General features: G+C 45.6%; 1 protein-coding gene across 4 annotated transcripts in view; it reads left to right on the top strand.

Annotated features, from left to right (window-relative positions):
- Positions 1–3,641: 3,641 nt before the first annotated feature.
- The window catches only part of ANO9 (anoctamin 9), a 640,562-nt gene continuing 621,452 nt past the window's right edge, over positions 3,642–22,751 (top strand). For 2 of the 4 annotated variants that reach the window (XM_069623929.1, XM_069623928.1), the window contains exon 1: positions 3,682–3,817. In XM_069623929.1, the coding sequence (XP_069480030.1) occupies positions 3,812–3,817 (6 nt within the window). In that variant the 5' untranslated portion in view covers positions 3,682–3,811. Of the gene's footprint in view, positions 3,818–22,751 lie in introns of all 4 variants that reach the window. The other 2 variants (XM_069623932.1, XM_069623931.1) reach the window with 2 other exon arrangements.

Raw genomic sequence — 22,751 nt, 5'->3', positions numbered from 1 at the left:
CTGCCTATACTCTCCGCCCTTTGCAGCTCATCCAGAACAGGACTGCGAGACTTGTCCTTGGCCTCAAGCCCAGGGATCTTATCTCCCCTGGACTGAAATCTATGCACTGGCTCCCAGTGGCTGCGAGGATTAAGTTCAAAACCCTATGCATTGTCCACAAAGCCTTCTGGGACATGGCGCCTCAATACCTTCAACTCTCTCTTCCTAAATATCTGCCTTCTCGAGGTCTTCGCTCATTCGCCTCCAACTCCCTCAGGGTCAGTCGCTTCTCCAAGCAACGAGTTGGTGGTAGATCTCTTTCTTCAGCTGGGGCCTCCCTCTGGAACAGCCTCCCTGCCCCCCTGAAACTTGAGGAGAACCATCTCCGGTTCCGGAGGCCCCTCAAAACCTTTCTCTTTGCTTATGCTTTTTCTCCGCCTCTCCCCTGCTGACCTCCAGGCTGTATCCCGAGCTGCACTGGTTACCTGGACACCCTCTGATCTCGGTCCCAGGTCCCTCCCCCACCAGCATCACACACCTGCACTGCCCGCCTGGCTACCCCCGCACTTGAGGACTGTTTTGGTATCCCTACAGTCCCCCTACCAGCCCTTGACACCGATGTCTGCACTTACCCATGCACTTGCCACATGCTGGCCATTACTTTACTTATTGTTATTATCTATTCCCATGTACTGCACTGTCCCTTCCCCCTTCCCACGCACTTGCACGATCTGAATGACACCTGGCCTAGTAGGATAGTTGTCTGTCCTCCCTCTGTTCCCCCTCCCTTGCCTCGTCGCACCTTGAAACACTTGTGTATAGGCGGGTTAGAAATGCCATATCATGTCATATCATATCATATTATATCATATCAGGATAAGCTGTCTCCCCTTTTGAGAATTGTCCATTCTGTACATACCCTTGACTCCCACAAGTTTGCACAGTATACCCTGTCATTCCACATGTCCAACACACAGGAGGGAGTCTTCTAATCTGCCCTCTCTGCATGCTTTGATTATCATTCTGTACATTCTGAAAACCACCTTGGTTATTCTGAAAACCTCTTCTTTCTCTGAAACCATTCCCCCTGCCTCTTGGCATGAACCCATTCCCTCCTTAATCCGATTGCTGTTGATTATTCATCTGTGACATACCTGCTGCTTGCTGCATTCCCAACCCCTCTCTGCTTGTCAGTACTGCTCCTTCCATAGCGTACTTTGACAATTTCATCCGAACTAATTTAGTTTACTCAAGGTTCCTAGCATCTTCCCTCTTCCTATTTTTCTCTTGCGACAATCGGCAACGATGCGCAATGGTCAACTGTATTTCTGCCCATGGTTTTGCTTATGATAATACAGGTATTTATTTCCCCCAAGACTCTCGGGTTTCTGAAAGACCACCGTTCCTGAAATTTTTAATTTAAGCAAGCAGATCTTCGTCCTCTTTCATCTTACGTGCCATAATTGCACCCATATCTGACGTATCAGGATATTGTACTCTAAGCGCTTTCCAGACTGCCGCCCTACAATTATTGAACAGTGCCCTGTCATGCACTGTGCTGTGACACTCGAGTATTCTGCTCTCGTCCAAATGTCATCAGCCCTTTCCCCAAGGATAGCTGCTAGAAGACCCTTAATGTCCCCTATGGCTTAGGTATTTCCTCCTGTCACTTTTTCCAACTCATAAATCCATTTCCCCACACCGCCGTTAAGCTGGGAAGTTTCCATCTTAAATTGTCTTTATCCATCTGGGGCCAAGGGATATACTGGGGTCTGACCCCTCCTTTCTCTAATAAAGGGAATTGAAAAATCCCAAAATCGCAATCGGCTCCCATCGTCTGCCTATCCATAGCAGGGACAATGGTTCCTGGTTGCCTTCTGCCGGGTAATGACCTCAGTCTAGTCACATATGGTGGCGATCCCCCCCTCTCACTATGAGTTCGCCCTTTAGGCTGCTCTAGGTACGCCATAGGTTCTGGCGTCCTTTCTTTAGGTTGGTCTAAATCTGACCATCTTACTTCCTTATCTGTCTGGAAGCATCCCTCAAGACCGGATGAACTGACACCCTCCTCCCAATGGAAGGTTTCCCTGTATATACCAGTTTTTGTGAGTGTATTGCACCATCCCCCATGCCTCCACGGGAGTGGCGCCGGCCGAGGCTCTGTTCAGACGCTGCCCCCGGCACTGCTGCCCGAGGTGGGGGAGAAGGAGCCCGGGGTGATTGATGACCAGCAGGTGGAGATGGATCGCCGGCTGCAGACAGAACCGGAGAACGCCAGGAGAGGACTCTGACCGCAAAGACTAGAGCTGGGAGATGAGGTGCTAATCAGGAACAGGCATCCCCAATGAAAGCTCTCTCTCCCCCCTATGAACCCGAGCCACTTGATGTGGTGGCCGTCAAGCGGTCCATGGTGACAGCCTCGGATGGGGAGGCGGCCGTCACCCGGAACGTGAGCTTCTTTAAGAAGCTAGGGGACCCCAGAACTGAGCCGCCCCTCGAACCGGACCGGATGGAAGTGCCAGACGAGGGTGGAGGTCACTCCTCCATGCCCGCGTCCCCAGCCCGGGGAGTACCGCATGATGGACTGCCCGTGCCGGAGGTAAGCGGGAGGTACCCCCAGAGGGCTGGGCGAGGGAAACCCGCTTACCTCAGCGATTACGTGTTGGGACATATTTCATAATTGACCAGTGGGCCTCCAGTGTTAGGGGGATCCAGGGTGGTTGTGAATAAAGGGGTTTGTGGGGATTTTATGGTAATGTTGTGTTGTTATTGTTATAAACTAGTGAAGCATTGTTGTTTGTCCTCATGGAAAAGGAGCAGTGTGGTGCTGTCCCCTTAAGGGACACGCACGCGGCAGCGTGAAGTTGCATGCTGCTGCGTGCATTATAAATAAAGGGGGCATTTCCGGCCGCGACAGTGCGACCGGGAAGCCTGCGCAGTGCAGACTTGTACGTGTCAGTCTGTGAGTGCTGGGGGCTTACGGGCATCGCTTATGGGGGTCCTCACAGACTCCCAACAATACTCACATCAGCAGGTAGCTGCGGGGTCCCCCAAGAACACGGGTCCAGGGTGACAGCACAGACTCCCTATGCCTTGGGAGGCTCTGGTGGTGCCCTTTGTGCAGCCCAGCTAACAAATAGCCACTCCCATGCCCCATTACAAACCTTACATACATCTGGCTCTGTGTGTCTGCCCTACATGTCAATGGTGATTGCTTAAATCCAAGAGAAAGGGTTCTTATTTTTTCAGTTAAAACCCCATTTAAAAAGACAAGGGTCCAAAAGTGCACCCTCCATACACAAAAAGTGAAAATATAGTTTCGTTTACTAAATCAGATGGAACACAAATAAGTTCATTGAAACAACAAAAACGAGTGCACAAGGTGAAAAATGCACCACACTTCGCGGCCGGTTTCTGACTACCAAAAATCACAACCAAATCAAACATACTTCGTATGCATAAAACCAGACGCAATTATGATGATATGCGCGTGGGTCTCTCAAGAAATGTGCCAATGGGGCTGATCTGCGCCGAAGAATCCGCTGTTGCGACCAGTCGTTGATTTCGCCACTCACCTGGCGCACGGGGCGAGGTAAGTTGTCCCATCCCAGGAGTTGAGCCCGTGGGGCGGGACGGGGGCGGGGCGCGGCAGGTGAGGGGGCGGAGAGGCAGAGAAAAGAGCGAGCGAGAAAGAGGGTGAGGTAGGGGCTCTCCCTCAAGAAGCAGAGGGTCCACCGAGGAAGTCCCTCACCTGCCCGGCACGGGCCAGGTGGTCTCTCGCCCCTGTCAGGACCCCATGTAACCGGAGGGCAGCGGCGACCGGATCTTCACTATGCAGGTAAGGGAGGCGCCTGGGCAGGGAGGACCCGGCAGCGACAGCCGGGGATCAGAGTGTCAGGAAACTTTCGACACGGCCCGCGACAGAGGCGGAAGGGAGCTGGCACCCACGCCAAGAAACACCGGCTCTCCAGCACGGACACACACTCAGTGTGTACAGCCACATATGTATGTAGATACACGCGGAATGCACACGCGTATACACAAACACGGAGAGGATCAGACAAAACACTGACATAAACCATAACTACAAAGACGGTATGGTCGCCCGAAAATAATATCTGCTCCCCCTAGAAACCAAAGGATATATATGCAGGCGCACGGGTGTGTACTGGATCAGGCAACAATTCAGATGTATACACGTACATCCACGCGAAGACCTGGAGAGACGTCGGAAAGGCGTGTACAGGCATACACAAACAGGTATACACAGAGAAGATCAGATAACAATTTAGATGTGTACATACACACCCACGCGAAGACCATGGAGGCACGTAGGAAAGACTTGTACACGCACACACAAACAGGTATACACAGATAGAACCGCGTTGTGTGTACATACCCAGACAGAAACAATGCTGCCTGTGCATATAGTTAGAAATATATTCTCTAGACCCAGGACATGTTTTTTTGCACTATGACACCTCCTTATCTCTCACAGCACTGTGTGTGAGTGCCAGGGTCGAAAGGCGTTATGCTGCTACACGCCATGCCCTTTTCAGGCTGAAGCCTCATCGTTAGGGTCGCCACCTCTGAAGGAAAAACCAGACGTTTAGCCACACCCACATTTTAGAAGCTCCACCCCCTGACACACCTCTTTCTGCATTACTAAAAATAATTATGTATGGCTAAAATGACATGCTTTACCATAAATGTTTTATCTTGGCATAATGAAAAGATGAGCTGGCTCTGACAAAATGGATCTGCTGATATCAAGCCATACCTGCTTACCGTTAAAATCAAAAACTCTTCCATTTCTGGTATTTGCATCACGCGCCTGACGCCGTTCCTAGGTATGAAACATTCTGCCATTGTCATATCTCAAGGAAGAAAAGGAAGGGTGGTTATAACAGCATACACACACACTCATGCCAACATTTTTAACTATGTTGAAAAAAATGCAACGCTTGTAACCTATAATCGTCACTTGATTCATTTTAATCTGGGCAAACCTTAATAGGCCCATGTGTACATTGTTGGAAGTCTCTCAAGAGGGGTGGGATGATGCGATGGAGGTGGGAGAACTGAGCATGAGCGGAGGCCAGAAAAGGATGCTATGGAGCTGTGACCTTGAGAGTGCTAGAGTAGTAGCACAAAAGAGCTGGTGGGGGCATCTGGAAAGAATAAAAAATAGAGGTACAAACACTAATGTTGAATGGATTATAGAGGGATTTGAGAAGGTGATTAAAAAAATGTGGGCATTAGTATTCCAGATGGCTAGGACGAAACTAACAAATGGGCAATACAAGGAAAGACCTAGATCCAAAAGGAAAGATCTGATGGGGAGGTACAATTAGAAAGGATCTTGTTGAGATACATCCAATCCATACACAATGTGGGGTTTTAAGTTCGAATGTAAGCCTAAGTAAGAGTTTAGAGGCCATAAAACTAAAATTTAAAAAGTGGGTTCTATCTCACCTTAGGGAAAAAAGGATGAGTGCCTGGTTATGGTTAAGACACTGAATGTCCACTATAAATGATTTTGTCAAAATATCAATCGAAACAATTGCCCAGGGATTCTAATCAATGGGTTCTCGAGCAAAGAATTGAAGGACTATGTCACCTCCACTTTAAGGATAGCAGAAATGGTCACCCAAAAAGGGGTGTGTGTGTATGGTAACGATTGGTCTTTTAGATTGTCTATTGAAGCTTTGACCAAAATGATTAGCAAATGAAAGGTGTGTCGTGCCATGGGATGGAACGTGCAATGCCTTACTTAAACTAAACCCCTTAAACTAGGCCCACTCTTATTCGGATGTTCTGATTGCAATCAGTAAATCTGGAAAGACAGTACAATCCTGCCCGTGTTTAAGAAGGGACTGCAAAATCATCTGGCTAATTACAAGATGCTTGCTGTGCTCAGTAAAACGTCAAAAGATTTTGCAAGAATATTGCTTGCAGATCTTCTGGATTGGTATGAGAGAGACAAAATCTTGCCTTATAACCAAACTGGTTTCTGTAAGACAATGGGGACCATCGATAACATCCTGACACTTACAAGCATAATGGGGTTTACTTAGGGAAGGAGGGGTTTACCTTTGTATGTGGCCTTTCTAGACTACTCAGCTGCGTTCGATATGGTCAACAGAGGTAAACTCTGGAAGAAATTGCGTGCCTGGAATCTACCAGGTGGCCTTTTGAGTATGATTGTGGAGCTAAATACTAATATTAGGATATGAGTGCGTCTGAATCAAGCTTGGAAGACTACAAATTGGGTGGATACATCAAGAGGCGTTAAGCAGGGTTGCCTACTGGCTCCTTTTTTATTTAATTTATATCTGGAAAATCTCCAGAGTGCTCTTGACTCATCAGAAGTGTGCCATGTTAAATTTGGAAGGCTGACACTTTCTTGGTTAGGCTATGCGGAAAATATGATTATCATGGCTTACACACAGCATGGCCTTCAAAAAAAATTGTGTTGGATCAATACTCTAAAGATAATGATTTGAGGATTAACACAGTAAAAACAAAATCATGGTCTTTAACAAAGGGTCTAAAAGATTGAAGAACTATCAGTGGTATCTCCAGGGCAAGGAACTTGATGTTTTTAGAGAATACAAATATCTTGGAGTAATTGTTGATGACCAGTTAAAATGGGTTAAACACTGGGAATCTGTAAAACTAAAAGTTAGTGAAATTGTGGGAGGAATACATGCTTTCTAAGGGACTCGTGGAGGACATAGCCTGGCAGCAATTGTTAAAGTGTACAAAGCAAACATCCGCTCCATTAGGACATATGGGGTGGAAACATGGGGTAGTAGGTTTATGTCCTGCCTAGAAAAAATTGGAGGCCAAAACCCTACAGAAATTGGCAAACTTAAAATCTACCCTGTCAGTTGAATATTTAACTTTGTAATGTAATCTGCCTAGCTGTAAGGCAGTATGTAGACAGAAGTTAATATTGCTATACAGAAAGCTTGTTACAGCGCAAGGCGACTCGTTGTTATATCGTCTATGGTCTGTGTATAACCCCTTGAATGTTCCCCTTAGACAGGGCATGTTGTTAAACATTGAGTTATCTGATGTGGGGTGGCAAAGGGAATCGGTTTTATTATCAGATGGGGAGTTTTAAAACTGTTCTGCATGGAGTATTGTACAATCAGGATAGAGACCGAAAAAGTACAGTGCTTGCAGCCAAATCTAATAGCATTGAATTTTTTTGATATATTGAGGATAATTGCTCGCTGCTAAAATATGTCAAGGCATACCCATATGGAAAAAATCGTAAGGAAATATTTGGAGATCAAATGTAATATTATGCCCTCGTTGGAGGTGTTGGGTGGCTGTATTGTCATCCCCAGGGGAGATGGAGATTGCTGGTTATACAGCAAGAGTGTATTGGAATCAACATGTCATTTGATAATAGATTGTATAAGCTAAGGGGGAGCTACCTCGGGCAATACTGCAATAATGGTACAATTGTTGATGAGTAAAAACTGTGGGTGCACTTTCTAATTGGCAATGATTTTAATTTTATGTTTTATATTGTTGGCTTTGCAGAAGTGATATTTATTGTAAGAGTTTCTCTGTTAGGACAATCACATTTTGTAACTTTGTTTTTCTTTTGTATATTGATTGTATTCTTGAGTGTTTAGATTGGTTAAAGTATTGGATTGTGTATAAGGTCTTTATATGTACACAATAAACAAAAACAATTTTATATATATATATCTTCCTCTATTTGATGGAAAAGCAGGGCTTATTTAGTTCACATTAGGTGTTCTACAGATAAGGCAAAGATGGATAAACTGATTTGTCAAGGATCACACACTTTAGTTTAAAAATGAAGCTAGGAGTTCAGATCAGTCCACCACTTAAGGACTTTACTTCATATTGCAGGTACATTCCTCTGACTGAGCTGACGACATTGTCCATTGCAAAGGTTCGATTTCCGGTGGGGGATCCAAGCTTTATAGCTTCATTTCCCCACCCCCCATGAGACGGCTGTGCACACCATAAACCTATAGGGCTCCCTCTCTCCCTGGAGAAAGTCTATAAAAAACAGAATCCTGGAGGTTAGGCAGGTGTGTATCAAGCTGCTCAGTTTTTTTTTTATCAAGATGTGCATTAACCCACTTGTCTATCTTGCCAGATCAATAGATGGCACTGACCATCTGATTTGTAAAAACATGTTCTTAGTTTTAAAAGCAGCTGTACTATCATTCCTAGAAGCTTTCTTTTAAGCTTTGAAAGTCAGTAAATCCTTAGAACAGCCCAGTGAGTTAAGAACCTGCAGCAGAGATCTCGCCGCAGGTTTCACATAAATCACTGCAGCTGGCACATTAACCCACCAAGCCAACATTCCAAAACAAATTCAAAGTGAGAAAAGGTGAGAGTGATTCTTCAACCGTTTTATAAATTACACTCCAATAACAAAATGGTCTGACTTTTTTAAGATATATTGCCCACGCAAATTAATTTTATAGGAGCTAGAAAGTTTAAAGGCTGACTAAAGTACATCTATAATTATCTGAATATTCCCAAGCCCTACTCTCCTTTTAGAGGCATAGGCCAGTCATAAAATCCTGCTAGATAATAATTTTCACCAGAATCTTATTAATTTTGTGAGATAAGAGTCTGAGCAGGGTGCACCGACTTGCGACTGACTTCCCCCATTGCTACTAGCCTCTTACAGAAACGTACCTGTTATTAAATCTCCCCATTTTATCTTTGTTGTTGTGCTTGGTGGGCATATCATACAGCAGTATTAGAGACCTCTTGCTCCCTTACACAATAGTGAAGGTTAATGTTCCCAGTTGGAATGCAGATTTACAATAAGCATGTCTGAAGGCTGATGTGGGTTGGGAATCCATGACTGGTGTAACTCTTACTAGAAATTGGTTAGCTTGACAGGCCTACAGAAAAGAGACTACATTCCAATAACACTTTTAGCATTGAGAAGTGGCCCCATAACATGTCTGACACCTCCCATCCAGTCCTAGCTGTTTGTTTATTCATTCTGAGAGGTGTAGCTCAGTGTTTCCCAAATGTGTGTACCACAAAGCAAATGCAGATTGACAGTGGCTGAAAAGTAAAAACTGACCACTAGTCTGCCTCTTTCCCACCATTTCCTCCATACTCTACATGGGGGTTCTGAATCGGAGATGCATATTCCGTCGAACTATGTAGGTCAGGTGTAAGTAGCGCATCCTGTGCTGACTGTTTCTCTGCATTCTGGTAATTGTAGTTTTTACCTTCTCATTTATCATTGAAGAGCTGTAAGTGACAGAATGCAAAAAAGGAGGCATGTCTGGGTGCCCTATGTATGCATGACACTGCAACAAGGAGGTGTCTGAAGTCTACCATGGGTTGGTTGTATTATTAATAAAGGTTGCTTGCTTATTTCATTTTTGAAAATGGGCATCCAGCATATCGTTTGTCAAAGTGTAAATAAAGTTTACAGTTTTGAACAAAAAAAATTGTTTGCGCTTTCAAACAAGCAGGCAGACTTTTATAAATATACAATTCTCCTATTCTTTCACAAATAGCTTGCGGGACCTGTTGTCTGTACTTGCCTTGAAAATGCATATGGGCCATCAAAATGAACAACCTCCGACAGTAGCACTTTGTATGCAGAGTTGGTACTTTACATGTGCATGGGTCACTGGAGGTGTACTTGCCCCCATGATCAAGTTTCCATTAATTGCTGCCTGCTGGGCAGCCCTTTTCTGATAACAGGGCTGTACATCACAGCTCTGAGGAGCCCTGCAGGAAGCTCATTCATCTCTGCCTGAGGCACACCCGAAAACCGCACAGGCCGCTCTTGAAACTGAGACTGCTGATGTCCGAGGAGACACATACAATCCAGATGTATTGCATCTAGACCTCGACAAATACAGTCAGTCTGAATACGGTCAGTCTGGTCGAAATCGGTGCTGCTGGAAACCCTACTGAAAGGTCCTCATTACGTGTGAGCCTGAGTGGTAAAAAAGCCAGAGAAAATGTTGGTACTACCACTCTGGAATTGTTACTGAACCTGCTCACTCCGAGACTGCCGTCAGGGGCAGTGAACTACCTGCAGGCTTGACCTGCTGGGAGTTCAGGCCCCTACCTGCAGAGAAATGACTGAATAACTGGTGCCAGTGATTCAGTAGTTCCCATCCCATAGAATCCTATGGGAACTTACTGCCGTGCGGGCACCCATAATATCCCGGTATCGCCGGGATAATGGCACCGGTAAGTGTAAGGTGAGTTTGCTGGTAACCTACCGGTAGTACAGGCGGGTTACCAGCAAACTCAGAATGAGGGCTTTAGTGTCCATGTTTGGCGGCCTCCACTGACGTATGGGCTTCGGCCTTGGAGGCCACATCTGAAGTATGGTGTTCAGCTTTGGAAGTCTCACCTGGAGTATTGTGTATAAATATCGCTGCTTTCTGAGATGCAACTGGAGTATGGCGTCCATCCCTAGGAGGGATGTCACATCAAGAGTATGGAGTCCAGCCGTGGCGGGGGAGAGGATCCCATCTGAAGTACAGTGTTTTAGACACATCTGGAGTATGGAGTCCAGCCCTGGAGGACACCTCTGGAGTACCAGGTCCACCCTTGAAGGTCACATCTGGAATAAGTTGTCCAGCCGTGGAGGTCACACCATGTATGGTGTCCAGCTTTGAGCCACAATTCAGAGTATTGTGTAAAGCTCTTGTTGACGCACCCCAGGTGTTCTGCTCGGAAATAATTTGTCCACCTCTGTGAGGCAATCCTGGAGTATGGAGTCCTGCCCTGAGGGTCAAATTTGGAATACCTTGTTCATCTTTGTGAGACACATGTGGAGTATGGAGTCGGGCCCTACAGGCCACATCTGGAGTATGGTGTCCAGCTTTGTAAGTTTAACCTGGAGTACTGTGTAAAGCTCTTGTTGCCAAGCCTTATCTGGACTAGAGACACAATTGGAGTATGGAATCCAGCCTGGTGAAGGTCACATCCAAGACACATCTGGAGTCCAGCTGTCGAAGTCAGATCTGGAGTATTGGGTCTGTCCTTGGAGGCTGCATACCCCTGAAGGTGATCTCTGGAACATGGAGTCCAGTCCTGGAGGTCACATCTGGAGTAAAGGGACCAGCTGTGTAGACACATCTGGAATATGGAGTCCAACCCTGGGGGACACATCTGGAGTTCAGGGTCCATCCTTGAAGGTCCCATCTGGAGTGTATAGTCCAACCATGGAGGCCACATCTGGAGTAGGGTGTCCAGACCTAGCGATCACACCATGTATGAACTCTAATTCAGAGTATCGTGTGAAGCTCTTGTTGACACACCCCTCAAGTATTGCTTGGCAATAATTTGTCCACTTCTGTGGGGCACACCCGGAGTATGGAGTCCATCCCTGGGGATCAAAACTGTAGTACTTTATCTTATCCATCTTTGTGAGACACTTGGAGTATGGAGTCGAGCCCTAGAGGTCATATATATCTGGAGTATGGCGCCCAGCTTTGGGAGTCTAACCCTGAGTTTTGTGTACAGCTCTTTTTGACACACCTAGTTTGTCCAGCTATGTGAGACACAACTAGAGTATGGAATCCAACCCTCGGAGGGTCACATCTGGAGTGTTCGGTCCATCCTTGGAGCCCGTGTATGGTGTTCAGCCTTGGAGGTCACATCTGGAATATGGAGTGCAGCTTTCAACTCTCCTCTGGAGTAATATGTAAAGCTTGTGTTAACATACCTCTGGGGGCCTTTTCTGGAGTCCTTTGTCCACCTCTGAGAAACACATCTGGTGTACAGAGTCCAGCTCTGGAGTATGGAGTTCAACCATGGAGATCACATCTGGGTAGGGTTTCTAGCCCTGGAAGTCACACCTGGAGTATGGTGTGCAGCTTTGAACCATAATTCAGAGTACTGTCTAAAGCTCTTGTTGACACACCCCTGGGGTCCTAGTCTGGTGTAATTTGTGCACCTCTGAGGGGCACATCTGAAGTATGGAGTCTAGCCTTGGTGTTCACACCTGGAGTACTTTATCCAGCTTTGTGAGACGAATCTAGAGTATGGGTTTTAGCACTGGAGGCCACTTTTGGAGTGTGGAGTCCAGATCTGGTGGTCAAATCTGGAGTTTTGGGTCCATCCCTGGAGGCCATATTTAGAGTCCAACACTGGATATTGCATATGGAGTATGGTGCACAGCCCTAGAGGTCACAGCTTTGAACCCTCCTGTGGAATAATGTGTAAAGCTCTTGTTAACATAATTCTGCAGCCCGTATCTAGAGTACTTTGTCTACCTCTGATTGACACATCCAGAATATGGAGTCCAGACCTGGAAGTCGCACCTGGAGTATGGTGTGCCGATTTTGAAGGCAATTCTGGCGTATTGTTTAAGGCTGTTCTTTCACTGGTGAAAGTGAGGCAAAGTGTGTGCTGTGGTGGTCCCTGGGATTCGGTGGACTTTGCGGCATCTGAGAGACCAGCTGGAACTACTTGTCAGCACTCTCCAAGTCATTCGGTAAGCAGAGGGGGGCGAGAAACGAATGCTCAAAGCCGCTCTAACGATTCCTTGCCGACTTCAATTCATTCCTCCACCCCTCCACCCGCGCTCACAGTGTGCTGAAACTGAACTGAAAAATCAACGAATCAAATAACAAATTGAGGTCCCGGCAAAGAGTGTGCCGCCTCGGCGGTTGCTGCCCAGAGCACTACACTCCTCATTGTTATTCCTCTCCCCTTACCAGATAATTACCAGCAACTTGCAATCTCACACAAGGCTCATGGGTGTGTGCCGTTGGCACTTGAGCTATGTGAATCGGCAGCGCAGAGGCTTCAATGACTCCTCCCCCCCCCCAACCTTGCACACATGGACAGGCTTTAAAGTCTCTCATCAACGAAAGGGCTGAAACCAACTATAATGAGCGCAGTGTCTCTACGCCGCATGATCAAATCGTCAGTCCCTTGAGTGGCCTGCAATCCGACCCCCCCCCGGATCTAGCGCCAAATGTGGATGAGGCGAGTGACTCGATGTTCCACTCCTCGAACGAGCTTTTGTCTCCTGGTCACTCTGGCAACCTAATTGGAAGCCATAGTAGTAAACAAATGGAAGGGGGCGTGATTGATGGCCTGAATATACAAAACAGTCCGTTAACCAACCTGAGCCCTCTGCCTTACCCCAGCAACGTTGCCTTAGAGTGCTTTCCACCCACAATCGGTACCCTCGCCAATGCTGACACTTCTGCATTAATGTGCGAGCAACTGGAGCCAAGCATGGCCACTGGCAAAAATGGACTCTGACCTGTCATGAAATGAACGGAAAGGGCCAACTCAAAGCTCCCACAACTGATCTTAGGTTGAGAGCTGCAAAAGCAAAGCAAATCTGGAAACAGAACTTCATATCGAGACTAAGCATGAAAAATATCGTGCCCACTGATGGCAAACTAGACCAACAGTGGCAGCGAACTGCGAGACTGTCTTTAGACATCATAGAAATAGAATCCATAATGTCCAACCACGAAAAATGGAACCACGTTTTTGGCTGCATAACACCAGTCCACCCAAGGAGTTTAAAAGCAGAACTGACTTCAACCCCAATTATGCTCGACCTGAGGACCCACGGCTTCCCAACACATTAAGCAACCATGATGGATGCGCCATATCCAATAGAAAGGAATATGGTAAACCCTGGGTGTAAAGAAGAGGAATCTTTACCCAACATGTCACACAATGAGGAACAAACAGAAAAAAGTACCAGTAAGTGCACGTGTGACCTAGATAATCGAGAATTACAGCCCGCCATACCGACAACAATGCTTGACTTACAATAGTCATTGATGGCGGCTTCAACAATTGCACTAGCTCAATTTCTTAAGCTATATGAGACCGGCAGTGAAGCTATGAAAGATCAAGCTACCTTACTTGCACTTATCCACACTAAACGGATACACATGGAAGCATTTATAAATAAAATCCAATCTCGGTTAGATATAGAGGCGGAAACATGTAGGAGATGGCAGGCTCACCTTTTCAACATTGCCAGAACTGACCATCTGGACAAAAGCGTAGCTACCAACGGCTTTGATGTAACTATTGAAAAAGAGACACCAAGATCATCAGCAACCAAGATCATCAACAATCTAGTGGTCAACCCACAACTGATATAGTACCTATAACTTCTGCTCATAAATCTTCCCACCAGGATCAAAAAGCAATGAATGGAAGTGCAGCCCAAATGACTGCTCCACTACCACCGCAAGGGCAAAATGGGCACGGTGCTAAGTTAAAGGAGGCCATTATCCCTCCGCCTCCAAATGAAACCAATCTGACACCGACTGTAAGCATCGACTTTGCAAAAACAACATTGTTACCGGCCAAAAGTCAACCGAAACAAACCCCATTTTCAATATTTGAACCCACAAATGCAAAACAGAGAATGTCGCCCCGACTAAGACACTCATTACGAAAGGGAAAAACCAACCAGCAAGACCCAAAAACAACACAAACGGTTCCCATCCATTTGCAACTTCCATCAAACCTGCTATCAAGCAGGTCCACAAAACACAAGCACAGCTGGCCATGAAAAAACCCACTCTTGGGGATGTCAAGGACCTGACAAATGAAGAGGGAGATCCGTGTAACATTTTGCTAAATTCATCATTCTACTCTGCAGGAAATGAATCTGGGGGAGAAATAACAGGGAGAAATGAAACGGATATAGGGGATGGTCAACTGAGTAGACCCTACCAGGATGCAAACCAAAGTGAAAAATCCACCTTCATTGTCATCTCTGACTTGACGTGTAAAGAAATAAATCAACAAATTCAACGACGGACAAGTCCGAAGACCCTCATGAACACAACCCCTTGAGTGTCTCGCGCGATCTCTACTTTTATACGTTGGAACAAAAACGAGGACTTGCTAACCACAGGCTCCCAACAATTGCCAGGAACTCTTAACCCAATTATACCAACCCTGCCACCCCCCCACCCACCCCACTATTAACTCTTGGCGGCTCACTGACTCCAAAGTGATCGTCATTGAAAGCTTGATTAAAGGGAATGAAGAGCTCATTCCGAACAGAACAAATGTCTTGAGACTTCTACATGGCCTCCCGATTCCAAAGGTATCAGAGTAGTCGAATTATCTGACGCTAGAATGTATTGGGTCGCTATTCATTTGACTTTAAATACAGTACACCGAACCATCTTAGATAAACAGTATGCCTTCCAGCAGATGGGATTCGACATAACTGAAATGTGGAGGGATAGTTCAATAGCACAAGAGGCCTCGAAAAAAAAACCTCTGATATACAACACAGAGTTACCCCGTGGATCAAATATCCCAGCCAACAGAAACCCCACCCTGTATATTGGGAGGGCAGACACAACACCAGATCCGCTCAAAATAAAAATAGTCTGGCACCATTGCCTTCTCAAAACTAAGTGATGTGGAACTAAAAGACAATACACTCGAAAACCAAACCAAAGCAGACCTGATATCCCAATTTTCACAAAAAGGCCCAAGGAAATAATAACAATCGTGGGCAGTCGAAAAAGCACCCTGGTCCATGTGCTCTTGGAATACATGAGGGTCCAGGCACCTCTTCACACAGGACAACCAAGATCAGAAAAAATACAATATCTGTGTTTTCAGGAAACCTGGATTTCAAAAGAACCCACCAGCAAAGGCTTTGTCTCCAACATTAATCCAGCTATGTCCAGAGACAAGGGATGACCCTGCAGGCTTGCTTACCCTACTCAAGCTCAGGGTAAATTTAAGAGCCATCGAGACACAGATTCCTAATCACTTTATACAAGTCCTATTGAAGCAATTGACGACTATGACAACCAGGCCCAACTGAACAGTAACACCCAAAGACCGCAAACCATAGGCCTGCTGAATTTATACTGGAAGCCTGTGGCTATAAACAACAACATCTTTATAGATAGTGTTTGCACTTCAATTGACGACGTTTATGCACGCTATCCAGCTACAGAGTTCATCGTATATGGAGACATGAATCTGCATCTTTTCACAAAAATGGGAACCCTGATTCCAAAGTCGAAGCTCTCCTAAAAGGCAATGGTCTGGATGAAGGAAATGGCACAAAGGGACCTAATCCTAATGAATGGCCACACGAAAGGCGAAATCCTGGCATTACCTACATGGTCCGAGGGAAACTCAAAGTCCCACTTGGACTATATTTTTATGTCCTCTAACTTAAGCGCTGCGATTGACTCACTATCAATTGTACTGACACACTAATGATCGTCACAAACTGTCGATGACCTGGATATCCCACCAACCAAGAGCTCCTGCCCTCCTCCGTCCGAATCTGGAACTCACCCATGGCAATAAAAGATTGTAAATTACTGACTCCCAATCAAACCAGTTAAAGCAGACATTTGTTAACAATGGGATGATGGATGTCTTCAAAATCGATTATGACTGGCTCCTGCTGCCCTTTAGACAACCATTCAAGCCAAAGATCGTCGGGAAGCCATCACACCTTCACGACTATAGCAAAGAAATTGCCATTAGGAAAAAGGACCTACGATCCAACCTTAGGAAAGCGAAACACCTACCGCCTGATCAACAAAGTGCCTTCATTAAATCGTGTAAGCAGTCTTACAAAAACTGGAGTCATTGCAATTGGAGTATACAAGTCCAGAACGATGCGGAGCATATGCTTGGAGCATTATCAGGCCAAAACACAAGAGACTTGTGGAAGATCCTAAACGGCCAAGATTCCCATCCAGATTGTTAGCAGCAAATGTTACCGAATCAGCATGAGTCGATCATTTCACCCACCAATTCGATAGAAAATCTAACGAACAGCCTAGTGAAGGTAAAGAACCAACTCCACGGCTTAAATGGGATCTTAAGCTGGACTATGAACAAATACTTTCACACATAAAAAGACTCAACTCTTTCAGAGCCCCTGGTCCTGATGGTCTCAGTAACCAAATACTAAATTCAAATTCGGAGGCCTGGGCAGATTTTTGCTACCATCTGTTTACGCTAGTCATTGCCTACAAACAAATTCCAGCAACTTGGTCAATGGCTATTCTAATAACAATCTACAAAAAAGGAGATAGAACCAGCCCATCGTCCCATAGCACTACTGGATCCACTCGGCAAAGTGTTTGCATCCTTCTTCAGCGCTTGACTGAGTGGATAAAAAACAATAGAAGAGACCCCAGGCAAACTGGATTTATACAAGGAGTGAGAACTAATATCAACCTCTTGATTTTAAATCTACTCCAGCTAGACGCCATCAAGAACAAAATCCATACTGTGGTGGTCTTTATAGGCTTTAAACTAGCATTCGACAGCATCAATCGAAGCAACCTCTGGCAATAATTAACAATGTGGAAATGCCAGCTGGAAATATTGGAGCCGATCAAGGCTTTATACTCAAATACAACAGTCAGACTACCACGAAGTGGCGCATTATCAATGCCATTCCCTCATGGAATGGGTTAAAACAGGACTGTCCCTTGGCTGTGTCTCTATACAATCTTTATACCTCAGACTTCAAACCAACACAGAACCTGCCTACAGCAAATCCCTCCCCAATACTAAATGGAACGCCAGTCCCATATTTAATGTATGCGGACGATCTCGTCCTATTGGACAGAACTCAAGTCGGGCTACAAAAACGCCTTTCGGCCCTCGAGAGTTATGTAGGAAAAAGCGATCTCGAGATCAACACATACAAATCATATCATATGTCACTAACCCAACTACCAAGGAAAAAGAATATCACACTATTCATTACTATACACAAAAAACTGGAAGAAGTTAAACTCGTTAAATACCAAGAGTTTGGCTTAACCAAAGTAAAGGCGGAAAGGAATGGGCAGATCATCTCCAAACGAAAACAGAAGCCCTAGCTCGCCAAGGAGTCATCATCCATAGAAAGTATGGCAAATTCTTGCTAAATCTACTAATTTCTTTCTATATACTAAAAGTAGTAGCAATACTCACTTGTGGAGCAGAATCCATGTTAAACCTACATTGGAATATGAGATTTATTTGAAGCAACATTCGATTCGAACTGGCTCTGAAATCATTGAGAACCATTGTAATCTGGAAATACTTCGATCTCTACAGGAAACTATTACTGGACAAAGTTATTTCATCAGTAGGCATCCTAAGAGACAGACCGATTTCATCTCGCGACTCTCTACTGAAAATATGGAAGGCAGGTTGTAGTCAAATCCTAGATGTTCTGGAATACTCAATGGAAACACTTCTCCAGCGCCCATTGGAAGTTTAAAAGAAAAATTAAAAGAACAGACTGGATGGATACAACGAAGAAAAAAGTATCATACAAGCTTGCAATCCGAGGTGTAAATGAAATAAGAGCGCTACACCAACAGCCATCATATCTTTCTGTGTCAGCAAACTAGAGATCTTTCTAAGAATGTGATTAAACATACTACCTACCAAAGAAGTACTAGCATTAAGGAAACGAGATGGGTTGACCTCCCCTTTCTGCCGCTTCTGTCAACAGAAAGATACAATTGAGTTACTACATCACATTATCATGCACTGCAAAGCATTGACTGAAGAAAGACGTTGTTATGCTGATATGCTTCTGACTGCGCTTGTTGAATTGATTCCCCAAGAAAGATGGTCAACACTGATGATTGGCTCAAACAAGAAGGTAACTACCAGAATCGTCAGTTGGGGTCCCACATGATTGGAAAGGACTAATTGCCCCCAATCGAACCTCCTCCAGGTCCAAAGGAGGAACTGACCTCCCACAAAACCAAAAATGTTTTATCCAGATTTCAATCAAACCTGTTTGACAGGATTCCAAATTAACTTCGTCTTCATAATATACTTTCCCCAAATTCTCCTTTCCTAATTTCTTTTTTTAGTGTTAATTATAAAATAGGATTCATCAAATGAAAAAAGTTTGTAAATAAAACTATATTCATTAAATAAAAAAAAAAATGTTGACACACCACTGGGGGTCTTATCTGTAGTACTTTGTCTAACTTGTTTGAGATACATTTGGAGTATGCAGACCAACCCATGGGGTCACATCTGGAAGCTTTGTCCAGCTTTGTGAGACACATATGTAGTATGAAAAAAAAACATACGTATATTTGGGGAACCAGGTCTGAGGGAGCTGTGGCTTGGGTGAGAAATTATCAGCTGTAGACTAAAGAACTCTAGGCTACCCCTGCCTAGTGTAGCAAAACAAATATTAGGATTTTTGCATGTACTTGCGCTGGTATTTCCAAAATAGATGCTATAACATAATAGTGCTGATCCGCATATGCGAGTTGGAATATCAGTATTTATTTCATGGTCATGAATAAACAAAAACTATGCCGACACGTGTTTCGACCACATTGGTCTTTTTAAAGGCAAAATATTTGATCTCTGGTGTTCACATGTGTCCTGGCCATATATATATGGCCCAGAAAAGTATCAGGTGTTTGTAGCTGTTTGCTGAAAACTGGCGCAATAATGTCGTAATGCGAACACTGAATTAGGATAGGCACGGTTTCCCTCATAGAAAGAACGTGTTGCCGGTAGCATTAGTCATTTCGGGTCTACCCAGTACGCGGCCTCGCCATCGTCTGGCCTACACAGTAGTATGGAACTAGGGAGTGTGCAATCTATAGCCTTGGTGGTGGCAGCCGGAGTATGGTGTCCAGCCTCTGAGGTCCCATCTGAAATCGAGCTCTGCGGCATTGGGTACCGCCCTGGAAGTCACTTCTAGAGATAGATGCCGCTCTCAACGACTGTCTGCGGCTCAGAGACCATAACGATGCCTGCTCTAACACACATATGAGCCCGATGAGCAGGGCATCGCTATTGTAATGCCAAAGCACTGGGTTTTATGTGAGCAGGATTCGAATGTTTGAAGGGAGCAAACACTGCATAAGATGGAGCATTCTTTCTGGGAAACAGTAATCTTGCAACTATGGGGGTGGTATGGGACTGAGGCGGGGCTGAGGTGTCACGAGGGTTCTATGCCATTCCATCGCCAGGCTTTTTTTTTTTTTGCGGCTTATTTTTGGCTGAAAAACTAATCGAAATAATTGTTTTAATGGGGGTGCCACCCCCAGCCCTATTCCCAGTTATTAACTACCTAACCCTTATATCCATTTACCCATTCCCCCATATTTTTCTATGAGTTTTCTTAACCAAAAATCGGCGCCAAAAATCTACACGAAAAAAACCTGGCGAGGAATGAACGTCGTACTGTCATGAGTGACGTTACAGACGCATTACCGAAAGGGCAGTGCTTAGAAGTAGCATGCTCCAGCAGACATAACAAGGCACGCTCCGAGGCACCCCAGGCTGCAGAGCACACACACACAGAAGCCCTTAGTTAAGGGGAAACAGTGGCTAGTACTTCTGGTGACCGCTTAGTAGTGGCAGGGTCGGGCTGGGGCAAACAGTTGGTTTGGGCCACAGTGAAAACGTGCCACACAGTTGCAAATACCAAGTCATTCCTTTTGTGTAATGCTGTATGAGTAGTACCCCCAGAAAACATATTTTTGCAAACTATGCATTTTAAAGAATGCTTATTTACTAATATTAGTAAGACCTATCAGCTGTATTGTGAAGTAACGCATCAAAACAGCCCACTTTGGCCCAAAAAGTGGCCCACGCTAGCATGCTGGACCTGCACTTGGTCCAGTCAGGGTGCGTCGAAGCAGGCAGCACCAAAGCAGACTGGAAGGCATGCTGGTGGTCACGTGTCTGTTACCCCTGAGGCATAGGAAGATCCCGCCCACCCCCCAAAGCATATACTGCCTGCCAGTCCAGACACCTAGAGGGAGGCATACCTTCGTTTGTGATCAGGGCGCGCTCGCAGGAAGCAACTCTACCCTACAGTTATTTTGGGAGTCTTTGGTTATGTTAATGTAATACCAGCCCCTCCGAAAGTCGCATCTTGCAAGTCGGGCATTCAAAGATTCTTTTTTTTTTTCTTCACAGGGAATGAAGGATGGAGGGGGAGGTTGGGGTGCTCAGCGTTACTTTAATTCAAAGCAAGCACTGGCAAAAACAATAGGTTTTGGTTCACAAAGGTCAAGTGCAGCATCAAACGCCTCACTAAAATTCATGCCATAACTAACAATGAAGTTTTGCTCATTGCAAGTAATAATCATAATTCATGTATTTAGTGCAAAACAGGCAGACACTGGAAGCAACGTGTAGAGCAAAATAAACGCTTTTGTGAAACCTCGGACATCTAGGCCTCTCCCCATTGAAGTGATCACAGAGACGAGCAATTGCAAAGGAAAGGCACAGACCGAATCGCCACCTTTCAGCAAATCTCAGTGCCAGGAACATACACATTAATGACACGTCACTGAGGCGGGTGTATGTTCATGCACCGTTGCCACGTTCCACTATCTATTGCAATAGTTTTCCTCTGCCAGGTGTCGCTAAAGTGACGCCTCTAAGCCACACCTTAAAGGAGATGATTAGAGAACGTGGACAGAGCCTGCAGCACACAGGAGGCCAGGAGTTTAGAAGAGCACCATGGACCAACAACATGGGTGTGTAGTCTAGACTGCAGGGGCGGTCAAACTGGACAGGAATGAGCGATTACAATCATAATAACAATGCCATGTTTTTATGTAGTGCTTCATGTTGGATTCGTCCAACTTCTAAGTGCTGTTAAAGTCGCTGTTCTTATCACACACTTTAATGGGACGTGATTTTTCAAACTTGGAAGGATGCAGAGTGGAGTCAACCCTGTCGGAATTTGAACCTGTGGAGTGCACGCTGACCTTTTGTGGCGAACCCATCATTCATGAGTTATCTTCCTGAACCTAGTGGCTAGCCTAGTGAGTCTAGCGTCCTGAAGCTGATAATTGGGCAGGTCTCTGCTACACACAAAGTCTGGCACCAGTGAGCCTGTCTAAGGCATGTCAATAAGGAGACCTGTGCCTGGTGGCAGGGATGGACCAACACTATAGGGGTGGATCAGGTGGCAGAGGTGCATGGATGGGCCAAAGCGATACTCGAGGTCTGGTGCTGGGGGAGCCTGTAGCAAAGAGTACAGTGTCTGTGATCAGAGATGCCCACAGTAACACCTATCCTAGGTTGGCTCGGAGAATTTGTGTGCCAAGTCCTCTCCAAGGGCTGGCGGAAGTGTGCATGCCCGGTATTGGCACAAAACGGGGTCCAGAGCGAGCAAAATCAGTAGATAGTGTGAATTATCTGGAACCAGTGCTTTAAGTGGGGTAAGAAATTGAGGTGGGGGGGTCCTCATTTGGGGGTGTGGTTTGCATGATGGGTGTGGTTTAAGACTTGATGGGCGTGGCCTAAGACAAACATGTGAAAAGGCTTTACCATCGATGGCCAGTTTGGACCACTATGGCACTACCAGGCAAAGTGCCATTCCCATGCCTACACAAAAGCCAAGACAATTGGCATAGCAAATGTTTGTTCGTTATCAGGGGCGCCTCCAAGGGGTGGCCAGGGGGGGCCATGGCCACCCTTATAAAAATGCTGGCCCCCCCATCGGCCACCCCATGAAAAAGCAAAAAAATACACTTTTTTTTCTTCCCCTCTGAACTGTGTATGGACAATAATCACATGTGCAGTTCAGTGTGAACACATTTTTTTGTTTGTTGCCGCAGCTCGCCACCCGCGATGGACTGGATCAAGCCACGTATGATGGTGGCCCTACCCCCATTGATCACACAATAAACACAGCCTGAGTGCACGCATTTCTGTTTTGGCTTGTACTTGCAGGCTTTGTTCACTTCCAGGCACTGAAAAGGATACCTGGGCTGCGGCGCTGAGGGATCGAGTGG

This window comes from Ambystoma mexicanum, chromosome 11 (assembly GCF_040938575.1).
Source record: "Ambystoma mexicanum isolate Mex_15411 chromosome 11, UKY_AmexF1_1, whole genome shotgun sequence".
NCBI classification, from domain to species: domain Eukaryota; kingdom Metazoa; phylum Chordata; class Amphibia; order Caudata; family Ambystomatidae; genus Ambystoma; species Ambystoma mexicanum.
This window is presented reverse-complemented; position numbering and strand designations above follow the sequence as displayed.